A 13430-nucleotide genomic window follows, 5' to 3' on the forward strand; every position below is an offset into this window, starting at 1 on the left:
TGTTGGGAGTGAGGGCGGGGGAGGGCGTTCCCAGGGCCCCGGCAGGCCCCCTCTCCCCCCCCCCGCCCCCTCCCCCCCCTGCCCCCTCCCCCCCCCCCCCCCCCCGCGCGAGAGCACTTTGTGCTGTTTCTATCTCAATTGCACACCCACATTCCAGCAGGGGAGACAGCTGGCATCTGACGGGCACGCAAATGCTTCCTGGGCTCTGGGTTCCTGCCTCTCTCGAGATCTGAGATCTAAATTCCTTCTCGGAAGCCAGCGATCCGAGTCACGAGAAAACCCCATCTTTGAAGAGCTGGGTGAAGGAGCATGTGTGGGTTGCCACTGGGAATCTGGGTGGCTCTAAGGGCTGGCCCTGGCTACTTCTTAGGATGCGACCAGCTTGCAGTGGGAGGGAAATGCAACACTACTTTTAATTGATGCGGGAGGACCCAGACCATTGTGGGTGGCGCCATTCCCTAGGTAAGGGGCCCAGAATAGTGTGAGAGAGGAGGAAGCCAGCCAATGGTAAGCAAGCAGGCATCTGTGGGATTGCCCTCTCTCTGCACGTGACTGAGGACATGATGCTTTAAGATCCTGCCTTGACTTCGCCTAAGCTTTCCCAAGTTTCTTTTCGGGTCAGGGGAATCAGGATATTTTGTCTCAGCAACAGACATGAAACTAAAGCAGAATGCACTCTAAAGCCAGTGGCCGGATCCTGTCAGAGAATCTGGAGGTGTAAGCACCCCCTGCCCCCCCGCACTGTCTTCTTTCTAAAGGTTTATTTATTTATTATCTATATACTATTCTGGAGGGCACCAGATCTCAATAGAGATGGTTGTGAGCCATCATGTGATTACTGAGAATTGAGCTCAGGACCTTTGGAAGAACAGACTGTGTTCTTAATCTCTGAGCCATCACTCCAGGCCCCGCCCCGACCCACCCCCCACTGTCTTCTTAACGTGACAGTTTGAATGTAAAATGTCCCTTGTTGACTCATGTGTTTGAACACTTGATTCCCATCCGGTGGTGCTGTTTTGAAATGCCGTAAGAACCTTCAAGAGGTGGAACCTTTTTGATGGAAGTGTGTCAGTGGGGCTGGACTTTGAGATTTGACAGCCCGCCCTTACTTCCTGTCAGCTCCCTGCTTCCTTGAGGGTGCCATGTGACTGTCACCCCAGCTCAGATCTTCATGCTTGCAGTAGCGGGTACTTTAGCTCCCCAACCTCCAAATATTTTTTGGAGACAGTCTCATGTAGCACAGGCTAGCCTTGAACTCTTGATCTTCCTGCCTCAGCCTCCCAAGTGCTAGGATTACAGGCATATATACATCATATGAACATAATGGACATACTTTCTGGGTTAGAATCATCTGCATTGTGTTAATTCTAAGCCTGATACTGTTCTTTAAAAAGCTGCAGGGAAGGGGGGCTGGAGAGATGGCTCAGTGCTTAAGAGCAGTGTCTGTTCTAGAGAACCCAAGTTCAGCTCCCAGTACCCATATGGCAGCTTACAAATATTCCAGTTCCAGGGGATCTTACGCCCTCTTCTGGCTGCCACAGGTGCTGCACTCACATGCACACACCCATGCACAGACACACATCATTAAAGAGAAAATGAGTCTTAGAAGGAAAGCAAAGCTGTAGGGAACTGGGCTCTCTTTGTTAGCCTTTCTAGGAGGACACTTCAGGAGTTAGTCTCTGGGCGATTGCTCCTTATGTCTCTGGACCCAATGCTATGAGAGGAGGCTGTGAAGTTCAAAGTGAAGGTCTAAGAGGAGTGAAGAGGGGCATGTCACATGACCAACGTAGGTCCCTCTTACTGAGGACTGAGGACATGGTGACCCAGACACTCACCCTGGAGTTCAGGGCCTCCAGCTGGTATTCCTTTTCCCTGTTTTGGCTTACCTCCTCTTTCAGCTGCTGAACCTGTTCGTTCCGTGCCGACACGTCTTTCTGTAAAGACGTCACCATCTCTGTTTTAAGCAAAGGAGAGAGATTTAAAAAATGCAGTGACGATTACTGTCATGGCTACCATTTGTCAGCCACTAAGGACACCTCTGGCACTAAAGACCGCAGGAGCAGGAATGGGGCTGAGACCATGTTGTGTGACCGTGTCTTCCACACAGAAACTCTTCCTCGGGGAGGAGAGATGCTTGGTATCTGACTTCTCTTCAATCTCTTTCCGCCTTTTTTTCTTTCTTTTCCTGAGACAGGATTTCTCTGTGTAGCCTTGGCTGTCCTGGAACAGACTAGACCAGGCTGGCCTCGAACTCACAGAGACCTACTTCCTGAGTGCTGGGATTAAAGGTGTGCCTCAGCACCACCCAGCCACCATGGTTTATCTTTTCTTTCTTTCTTCTTTTCAGATAAGGTCTCTCACTCTTCCTAGAGCTCATCAGTTATCTAGACTGGCTGGCCAATAAATTCCAGGATTTCTCTTGTCTCCAGCTTCCCAGTGCTGGGATTATAGTGTGCTAGTGCTGACTTTTTACATGAGTTCTGGGGATCGGACTTGGCTCCTCTTACTTGTGTGGCAAGCACTTTATGACTGAAGCTGTTTCCAAACCTTTGTCTCAGAATTCTCGGCACTCTTCCTCCTTTTCTCCTAATGCCTCTATCCTTTTCTGGTCTCTAGACACATTGCTCTCTCCTTCAAATATCCCAAGCAATGGCTTCCCGGCACACTTGGAAGACAATCTCCCGTGAGATCCGGCCATGTCTTCTCCTCATCTCTCTCACAGTCTCTCCTTCCCCCTGTTGCTCCTTCAATAGAGCTACCTGGTTCCTACCCCAGGACCTTTGCACATGTGTCTGCTGCTAACAGCACACTGTCCTCCTGTAGACACATGTGGGATCCCTCTCCTTGCTCTTGAAGCCCTTTACCATTGTGTTGCCCCATTTTATTTATTTATTTCAGCATCGCTCTATCCCTCAGACAAGCTTGCTTCCATCTGCCAGTCGGTGTATCACCCGCAGCCATATCTGAGCCTGCTGTTTAGGAATTGATTCTGACTCACTCAAGGCTCTCCTCCCAGAGCCCAGAACTAGAGCCAGCAGCTGCCAGGAAATGTAACATATAGAGGGGTGGGTGGATGGATCCAGGCTAAGTAACATCTGTGATTGGCAAAGTGGCCTGTGAGTTGACTGAACCCCTGCCACATTCTTCAGCATTGAACTATCTCACAGTTGATCAGTTAGCAACATGTTTCCACCCAGGGGCCAGGAGCACTTCAAGGAAATGGTTCTCAGGACTACAGGCCACTCAGCATCCATGTTCTCCCTGCATGCCAGCTGAGAGGGGGCATTTACTCAAATGTTGATTACGGCTGGTGAATCCATTTCCAGGGAAGACCCCTGGTCACCAACAGTATGGCCTGAGGGTTGCTGAGAACTCTGAGGCTCTGTCCAAGCTCAGGGGACAGTGCGGCGGTTGATTGGTAATGTCTGCCAGGGCCACAGGAGTGGGTGTCAGAGTAGCGCCTCCTAAGCCTGACTCCAGAAGAGCTCACCTGATGTGATGGCATAGTCTCTCTTTAAGTTCTCGCCTTCACTCTTCAGGGATGCGATTTCTGAGTTGCGTTCTGCCAGGGTCTGAGATAGCACCTGGCTATAGCCTTTTTGAAGGGCGTTGATCTGTGGGAGGAGGCAGCACATGGTCAGAGGGCACTGGCCCAAGTCTAAGATATACATAGGTATGTCCTGAACCTGTGCAGAGATCCTGATCTGTCACATGGTCTTGTCTTGGAGATGACAAAGGTACTGAGGCCCAGCCACCTCGGGGATACCTGTCTCCTTAATGTGCATCCTCATATCATTGCAACACCCAGCCATCAATAGACCAGCCCCGAGGTTTCCCATCAGGCACCACTGCCTAGATGCCAAGCAGAGTTCAAGGGAAGGATACAGGTTGTAACCTTAATTCCCACAGCCCACAGACTGTCTGTGCCCCAGATCAGCTTTGGATATGATCCAACACAAAATCAAAAACTTAGTTAAACCACTGTGAGTTTTTAAAAATTTTTTCATTGGGGGAGGGCATCATGAATATACTACAGGGCACATGTAGAAGTCAAAGGACAATCTTTGGGACTTGGCACCCTCCCTTCATCCTCTGGGTCCCAGGGATAAAACTAGCAAGCATCTTTGCTGTCTCTGACGACATCATCATCATCATCATCATCATCATCATCATCATCATCATCTGTGCTGGTTTTTTGTAAAAATAGTGTAGTTCTTACACATGAAGTTTGCCAATAACGCTGTTGAGTTGCAATGTCAAAAAGCCAGTAACACCTGCCAGGGCTCCAGACACATTCACAGAGCTGGCTGTTCCCACAGAGCCTCAGAGCACCCTGGAGGATGTCCCCATATGGTTCCCACTTTACAACTGAGAAAATGAAGACCAGGAGAGCTGGCGGTGCCTGCTTCAGGCCTCATGGCTGGCCTGTGCAGGTGCCTGACTCCCCATCAAACACAAGGCTGCAGGACCTGGTGCCAGAAGCTAGAGACTAGAGGCCAGAGAGATGCCTCAGGCGATGAAGGGAGGGGTGTAGTGTCAACCATGAGGTCCTGAGTATGGCTCTCCAGAGCCCATGTCACAAGGCCTGGGTTAGTGAGAAGCGATATGTGCCCGTACCCCAGCACGGGGGATGGCGGTCCCTGCAGCTCATTGGCCTGGTACAGTGCTGTGTGCCCATTACCCCAGCACTGGGAGGCAGACAGTTTAGCTGGACCATGATCCTCAGGCTCATTAAGAGAGCCTGTCAATGGCTCATGCCTTTAATCCCAGCACTTGGGAGGCAGAGGTAGGTGGATTGCTGTGAGTTTGAGGCTAGCCTGGTCTACAGAGTGAGTCCACCCCAGCCAAGGCTACACAGAGAAACTCTGTCTCAAAAAAAAAAAAAAAGAGAGAGAGAGAGAGAGAAACCTATTGGGAAAAGATACCTGAGACGGGTGTGGGAGTGCACATCTTTAATCCCAGCACTCGAGAGGTAGAGGCAGGTGGATTTCTGATTTTGAGGCCAACCTGGTCTACAAAAGGAGTTCCAGAAGAGCTAAGTCTACATAGAGACGTCCTGTCTTGATAAACCAGATTGTGGTGGGAGGTGGATACCTGGCATCCACCCTTGGCCTCTGCATGCACACACAGACAGACAGACAGACAGACAGACAGACAGACAGACAGAGACAGAGACAAACAGACAGACAGATAGGCAGACAGGCAGACAAAGCTGGAGTCTATACTGAGTAGCCTGTACTTAGGGGAGGGGGTGACTACTATCCAGTCCCTGCTGTGTCCAGGCTCTGCTGGCATAGGAAAGACCCTAGGTCCCTCTCTAATTCCTCTTCTCTCTTTTCTCCCTCTCCCTCCCCCCTCTCCTTCCTCTCCCCCCCCCCTCCTCCTTCTCCTTCCCCTCTCTCCCTTCTCCCCCCCCTCCCTTTGTCCCTTCCTCCATATCTCTCTGTGGCTGGCTTCAAACTCACAGACTTCACCTTTCCCAAGTACTGGGACTAAAGGCGCATGTGACATAGCACTCCTGGTCCATCTCAGCTTTGAATTCTGTGAGTGTGGTCATGCTACTGCCGACTTTTCAGAGCTTTGGAGAGATTTTATAAGCTTACGTGCCTGGACAACGCCTGGTGCAGCGACACAGATTACCTATGATTAGATGATTCTCCTGTGCTGTGTTTTGGCGTTAGCTTCTGGCTGCTTTGGGGGAAGGAAGACGGACTATAATAATTTTGTGTATGCCTGTGAATCTTGTCTAGACAAACTTAACTATCAGTGATTGTTGACTGTCACAGGCCTGGCATGAAAAAGACAAAGGGTGGGTCCTGCTCCACTCAGATAATTTGGGTAACAGACAGACAGACAGACACACACACACACACACACACACACACACACACCACACATACTACACACACATACACCACTCACACACACCACCCACACACACACCACACACACACACCACACACACCTCACCACTAGATGGCGCCCACAAGCCTGTATTGGGCTTCTCTCTGAGCCTGATTAGAAGTCCATGGTAGAATCAACAGGGGATTCTATTCAGCCATAAACAAAAATGAAATTGCAGGAAAATGGATGGAAATTATTAAGTGAGGTATCCTAGCCCGATCTCAGAAAGACAAACAGCATTTATCATCTCTCATATGCGGATCTTAGCTGCTGCTGCTGTTTCTCCTCCTCTTTTCCAGATAGGGTTTCTCTGTGTAGCCTTGGCTGTCCTGGACTCACATTATAGACCAGGCTAGCCTCAAACCAGAGATCCACCTGCCTCTGCCTCCCAAGTGCTGGGGTTAAAGGCGTGCGCCACCACGGCATAGCTTTTATTTGTTTTCTCTGCACTGTCCATGTGGGAACTAGAGAGGAAAGGTTACTTTCAGCAGAAAATGATTCTATAATGAAATCTCAGTGAATGTTAACTACAGCTCATTTAACTCCCTAAAAGTCATGAGACCAACCACGGGAAGCCCTGAGCGGTCATTACACTGTTAGGAATTACTGTTCAAATTCACTTCTTAGTAGTAAATAATGCTGCTGAGGGCTGGAGAGATGGCTCTTCCAAAGGCCCTGAGTTCAATTCCCAGTAACCACAAGGTGGCTCACGACCAGCTGCATTGAGATCTGGTGCCTTCTTGTGGTGAGCAGGCGCACATGTGGGCAGAATACCATATAAATAATAAATAAATCTTTAAAAAGAAATAATGCTGCTGAAAGTGCTGTGGTATTGCTTCTTTACACTTTTAACTGTTTCCAGTGGGTTTTGTTTGGATCTTGATGCTTTTCACCTTCCATTAATTCTTATTATGTAAATTAATTTAAATCCTTTTTACTTTCCACTATTTCTTATGTAAACTTGAATCTTCTTTTATTTATTTTTTTATTGAATATTCTAATAAAAATCTAAATAATGAAAAAACCAGGGAGGATAAATGCCTCTGTGTGTGTGTGTGTGTGTGTGTGTGTGTGTGTGTGTGTGTGTCACAGATTGTGCCCCTCCCCCTCCCCCTCCTTGGAGCTACACACCCAGATGTGTGTGTTGGAAACTATGCATAAAGAAAGCTCACCTCTGCCTGGTTACTGTAGAAGACATCTGCAAACAAAAACAAATGTTTCTAGGGGCTGCAGAGATGCCTCAGTGGGTAAGGGTCCTTGCTGCTCAAGCACAAGGATCAGAGTTCGAATCCCAGAACCCAGATAACAAACAAACCAACCACAGTGTCAACACACAAGCCTGTAAGCCCTGTCCTCTGTGTGTGTGTGTGGGGGGGGGGTGACTGTGGCTTGCTGGCTGCCAGCCTAGCTCCAGGCTCACTGAGAGACCCCCCATCTTAGGAGAACAAGACTGAGAGAGACAGGTGTGTGCACCCACTCACATGTGCAGGAATACTACACACATTCAAAAGCAACAAATTAAAAAACAAACATTTCTAATTCTTAGCCTAAGCCTTTCTTGCGCAGGACGTCAAAGGCACTGTGTAAAGACAAGCTCGGGCCAGGCATGAGAGTTCAGGGCTGCTAAGAGTTCAGGTCATCAGACAGAAACTATTTCTATCAAGCACCACCGTCCTAGGGTCTCAAATTGCAAACAGTTTTCAGACGCCTTCGTAGCCTTCATTACCTAAATAAATATCTAGATTGTCTGTCACTGGCACAAGCCCCAGGGTGTTTATTGCCTGGTTAGGCTGCGTAATAAAACGGGTATTGGATCATAAGGAAGTTAACGGGGCTGGAAAGAATGATCGCCTGGAGGTAATAAGCAGCCTGCTAATTAGCGCAGGCGCGGGGCGGGGAGCGGGAGAGGCTAGCACAGGCGCGGGGCGGGGCGGCCAGCAGGGGAGGCCAGCGGGTTCTCGCAGCGTGGTGGCGGATCAAAGAGCTTTGAGAGCAAATCGTTAGGTGCACGCTTTCCGGGGACCCTCGATAACACATAAAATAATCAGAGCCATTAATCAGCCTGCCATCCAGTCTATACTTCCGCCCGAGGGTTCTGCTGGCAATAAAATAGGTTGGAAGCTAAAAACAAACAAACAAACAAACAAACAACAACAACAACAACAAAACAACGAGCCGAATTTAAATCCACCTCATCTTTGAGTTCAGAGGTGCTGTGATAAAATACCCTACAGAAACAGCTTCAGGAAAGGAGGAGGGCTTTTGGGCCCCCCACTTTGAAGGTACAGTCCATCCTGGCCGCAGGAGGGTCCACATCACATCTGCCATTAGGTAGCTGAGAGCGATGAATGTTGGCTGGTGCCGGGTTGGCTTTTTCCTGTTTATTCCGTCAGGTCCAAGAGCCGGCCGGTGGGATTGTGCCACTCACACTGAAGGAGTGAAGGTGGGTCCTCCTATCCACACAGACCCTCACAGGTCTGCCCTGTCCCCTTGACAATCATTATAATTGTCACAGGTCTTGTTATACAGTACTCTCTTTGGGGCCAGTGAGATGGCTCAGTGGGCAAAGGCCACCAAGGCCGATGACCTGAGGTCTGTCCCTGGGACCAACTGACACCTGCAAGCTGTCCTTTAACATCCACATCCACATGTGTGCTGCAGCACACAGACACGAGTGGACACAGACACAACACACACACACACACACACACACACACACACACATACACACACACAGAATTTAAAACTAAAATAAAACACCCCTCTCAGTTATAACTAACATTAGAAGAGTGATAAGTAAATGTGGTTGCTTCTAGATTTTTTTTTTTTCCAAGTGGAAAAACATTTCCAGATGTTGAAACAATGCTCCTGTTGTGACCTGCTGCCATGGAGTCAAAGGTGAGTATCTGTCCAGTTTGATTCCTCCTCCTCCTCCTCCTTTTATTTTTATTTATTTATTTATTTACTTACTTACTTACTTATTTATTTATTTTTGAGACAGGGTTTCTCTGCATAGCTCTGGCTGCCCTGGAACTCACTCTGTAGATCAGGCTGCCCTTGAACTCAGAGATCCACCTGCCTCTGCCTCCTGAGTGCTGGGATTAGAGTTGTGCGCCACCACCACCCGGCTCTAGTTCGATTTCTTTTGCTGTGATAAACAACCCTCACCAGAAGCAACCTGGAGAGGAAAAGGGGCCTATTTCATTTTACAGTTCTCAGTCCATCATGAAGTCGGGGGAGGAGCTGAGGCAGGAACCTGGAGGCAGGAGCCCATGCAGAGGCCATGGAGGGGTGCTGCTTACTGGCTGGCTCCTCACGGCTTTATCAGGCTCCTTCCTCATAGAACCCAGGACTGCCAGCCTAGGGGCGCGGGCACCGCCACAGTCAACTGGGGCCTCTCACATCAATCGCTGATAGTTTTTGTACAAAACCAATGTGGCCTCCTTATTACTATCACTTTGAAATGGATTATACGTATGCAGGTGTGTCTGCAGGTACACGTGCACAAGTGTGTGCGCGAGTGTGGGTATGCACTTGCAGGTGGAGGTCAGAGGTCAACCTTCGGCCTTTTTTTTTTTTAAAGATTCATTTATTTATTAAGTATACAATGTTCTGCCTGCATGTACACTTGCACACTGGAAGAGGGCACCAGATCTCATTATAGATGGTTGTGAGCCACCATGTGGTTGCTGGGAATTGAACTCAAGACCTTTGGGTCTTGGAACAGCAACCAGTGCTTTTAACCTCTGAGCCATCTCTCCAGCCACCGACCATATCTTTTGAGACAGGGTTTCTTACTGGGACTTGAGGCTTGCCTTTTTAGCTAGACTGTCTGGCTGAGGATCCCCAAAGCCTGTCTTTATCTCACTAGTGCTGGCGTTACAAGTGTGTACCGCCATGCCATTTTAAATATTTTTCATTAAAACTGTTTTTCAGAATTTCATACATGAAAACTTAATTTATATCATTTCTATTTCTCCCTCTCCCTTCGACTCCTCCCATGTTACATTCCCTCTCAAATTTATGACTTCTTTATATTACATATTTACACAGACATGCATATATGCTATAAATTATTGTCACACACACACACACACACACACACACACACACACGCACACACACACACACACACACACACACACACCTTACTGAGTCCATTTAGTGCTGCTCACAGGCACACTTGAGATTAGATAACCTAACAGGAGTTCATCCCTGGAAAAGACTGAGTCTCCTTCCCGATGCAGCCACTGACTGCCTGTAGCTCTTCATCTAGGGGTGGGGCCTGGTGAGGTCCCCGCGCACGTTGCGTGCCTTGCTTTTTTTCACACGGGTTTTGGGCTCGGACTCAGGTCCTTACACTTTCGAAGCCAGCACTTTAACAGCTGGGCCATCTCCTCAACCCAATTGCCACTTTTATAAAACGGAGGAATTTGGATCTAGTTTCCGGAGAACAGAAGCGGCCTGGTAAATGGAGAGACCTTCCAGGCGAGGAGGTTACATTTGATGACACTGCCCATAATGAAGGCAGTGGCCATCTTCGGGGCTTCAGGGGGTGTTGGAATTGAAGGAGCTGGGGGCTCCTCACTGCTGGCCTAACTGCCTGTCGCTCTTTCGGACTGGGGCGGAATGGGTGTGACAGGTTGTCATTAAGGCAAGAAAACCATGCCTTGGGGTAGAAACAAGAAGCTGAGATAAGGGTGTGGCGTCGATGAAGCAAGGCAGATCCAAGGCTGCGGTGCCTGCCGCCTCCAGTGAGCTGTGCAAACTCCAGGCGGTTTTGCGGGCACCTCTGAGACCACCATAGACTCTATGTGGAATGTGTCACAGGACTCTGACAGATCTAAAGACTTATGTTGCACCAGGAACCTGGCCCCTGGTGGCCTCTGCCCCTTACACACTATGATGCCCCAGGTGCCCTCTGTGCCCAGGCTCTACTCTAATGCTGGGCTCTCCACGCTCTGATGGACTTGTCCCCGAGTCTTACCTACCTGGCTTTTCATAGTCTCAATCTCCTTCTGCCTGGGGTCATCGCCTTCATCCAGGCCCTGGAACTTGAAGACACCCCTGTCTCTCTGCCTGACAGCTGCGGCCATCTCTGACAGCCTTTGACTCAGGTCGGCCACCTCCCCCTGCAGGTTTGTTATCACCGCGTCTTTGTATTTGGACTCGATTTCAAAGTCTGAGAGCCGATTGACCTCTCTCCCCAGCAGCAGGATGATCTCGTCCTGTGTGGGGACAAGGAGGAGCCTTAGCAGCGGGTGTGGGTGGCAAGCTGGGCCCGTTTCCACAATATGGGGGAAACAGGGTGTCACCCTGGGAAAGGCAAAGGGGAGGGGTCTCTTGGAAGGCCCTGGAGACAGGAGAGTTGGGTTAGAATCTGTACCTGGTACTTATCAATTAGCCTTTCAGTTACGGAAACTATTTTTACCCAGAAAAAAAATACTTTCATGTGGCAAACCACGGCCCCCTTGGAATGCCAGTGGCAGGAAGTGGCTTTATAATCATTTTCTGCATTCTTTTATGTTCAGGGTGCTGAAGACCCAGCATAGGTAATCAGAATGGCGTGTAATCCCAACACATTCGGCCTACAACATGGGTATTCATTTAATTTTTTTTTTTCTGTATTCTGGAGGGGTCATTTTCCCCTTTCCTCTCTTCTGGAATTCTCTACTTCCCTCTGGCAGCCCCTGTGAAAATGTCTTCAGGGAACCAGGTCAGGAAACAGAATGCTGAATGCCTGTGTCCCGTGTAAACTCTGGGGTGGGGGGTGGGGCCATTGGCATAGAGTCCCCCATAGGTGGGGCCGACGCATCATTTCACTAGGAAAACACAATAACCAAAGAATCTTACATTTAGTCCTTAAGGGACTGTCACCCACTCCTTCCATGTGGGCTTGTTTGGAGTGAATGCCAATCAGTACCTCACTCCCTGTCCTTCCCTGCTCATGTCCCTAAGACCCAGGCTGGCCAGCTCAGTTTTCTCAGTGCTCCTGTGTGTGGCTTTCAGGTAGGGGTGAGGGTGGGGGCTGCTTCACTTTGGATCATGGACTTTTAAGAGTAGAGGCTTTATCTCCACCACCACCACCACCACCATAGTCACCCTGTCCAGCACAGAAACCTAGCCTGCCGGAGAATGTCAAACTCAAAGGCCGACACACAGTAGAACAGGCCATGGAATATTCCAATGACGTCACCGAAGATCCTAGAACCAGCCACGCCTGAAGCCTGCTAGCGTTTCGACTATCCTTTTTAACTAAGGAACATTTTCCACCCCTGTTTGTCACGTGTCCTTGAAGAGGTCTTGGGCATAAAGGGCTCAAACTAGCAACAATGATTCTGCTCTCATTTTCTTGCCAGTTTAACAGCTCTGGTGGATTAAACATGGTGACAAACACTTTGTGGTTTTGTCACTGAGTGGTGTCTAGTTCTTCTGCCCGCCGGGTCACAGCCAGCCTGTGACTCCAGTGGGTGGATGGAAGGTAGCCAAACTGGTACAGAGTGAGCTTTGAGCAAGCTGTCGAGACACTGCAGTGTCTATCTTGGCCCTGGGGATTTGGGGACCCCGGGGACCTGGGGACTTCTGTGCTAGGGAAAGACTGCATGCAGAGGGCTTGCCATTTTCCCCATCGGGCTGAAGACCTATGGCTGCTTGAGGCCATCAGCCTACAACACTCCGAGGCGATTTACAGCAGAGGAATGTCATGCAAGTCCAGTCATGGGTGACAAAGAAATGGTGGGTGGCTGCTTTTAGCCACTAGAATTCGGGGTAGCCTGCTGCAGAGTGACAGGCCAGTCATAGACAGTGTCCCTAAGGTGGCTTCTCATCTTACCACAGCACCTCACGGTCTGGTCTCAGGACACCACCCTCGGAACTGCCTCCTGGCCCTAGCTACAACACTCTAGGGCTGTGTATAGTCTCTAGAGCCAAAGGACCCAGTCAATAGTCTTGTGTCCCACACTCAAGAACTTCTTGGGCTCAGGCCCGGGTCTGTAAGGAAAACGAGGCATCGTTGGGCCCTGTTGTGGCTCTCATGTAGCCCAGGCTAACCTTTAAGCCTCTCATCCTCCTGCCTCGACCTCTGAGTGCGGGGATTACAGGTGTGCATTGCCTGCCCAGTTTACGCAGTATTGGAGACAGAAGCTAGGACCACGTCATCATCGGAGCTGAGCCACATCTGCTCAGAGTTTTGTTTGGTTTCAAGCTGTGGCCAGGTGGGGAACAGTCAGCCTCGGGTCTAAGCTCGCCCATGCCTATCCCTTTAGGGTTCAACCTCTGACCTCTCTGCTCCACTTGGCCAACAGAGTCAAACAGCGTCGGCTCAGCCGTCTCCAGCCTCGGCTCTCACCAGCAGGCGTGTGTTTTCCCCACCACTGTGCAATCCCTTGGGGTTGACTAGGTGCATGAAGAGAGGCACCAGACCTGGGTGCAAAGTCAGTTCTACCCCTCAGCACTGTGCAAGCTTGGGCGTGTTACTTAACCTCTCTGAGCCGAGGTTGGAGATGACGAAATCTGTTCTGAAGCCT

At 49.7% G+C, this 13430-nt stretch overlaps 1 protein-coding gene across 7 annotated transcripts in view; it reads right to left on the minus strand.

Annotated features, from left to right (window-relative positions):
* The window catches only part of FHAD1 (forkhead associated phosphopeptide binding domain 1), a 117752-nt gene that overhangs the window by 74954 nt on the left and 29368 nt on the right, over positions 1-13430 (minus strand). For all 7 annotated transcript variants that reach the window (XR_014779805.1, XM_084784911.1, XM_084784910.1 and 4 more), the window contains exons 6-8: positions 10896-11132; positions 3491-3614; positions 1887-1954 (exon numbers count right to left, since the gene is read on the minus strand). Coding sequence is in view for 6 of the 7 variants with exons in the window: in XM_084784911.1 (XP_084641037.1) it covers positions 1887-1954; positions 3491-3614; positions 10896-11132 (429 nt within the window). In the remaining variant the exon portion in view is untranslated. The remainder of the gene's footprint in view (positions 1-1886; positions 1955-3490; positions 3615-10895; positions 11133-13430) is intronic.

This window comes from Acomys minous (genome assembly GCF_964271855.1).
Source record: "Acomys minous genome assembly, chromosome: 6".
Lineage (NCBI taxonomy): Eukaryota > Metazoa > Chordata > Mammalia > Rodentia > Muridae > Acomys > Acomys minous.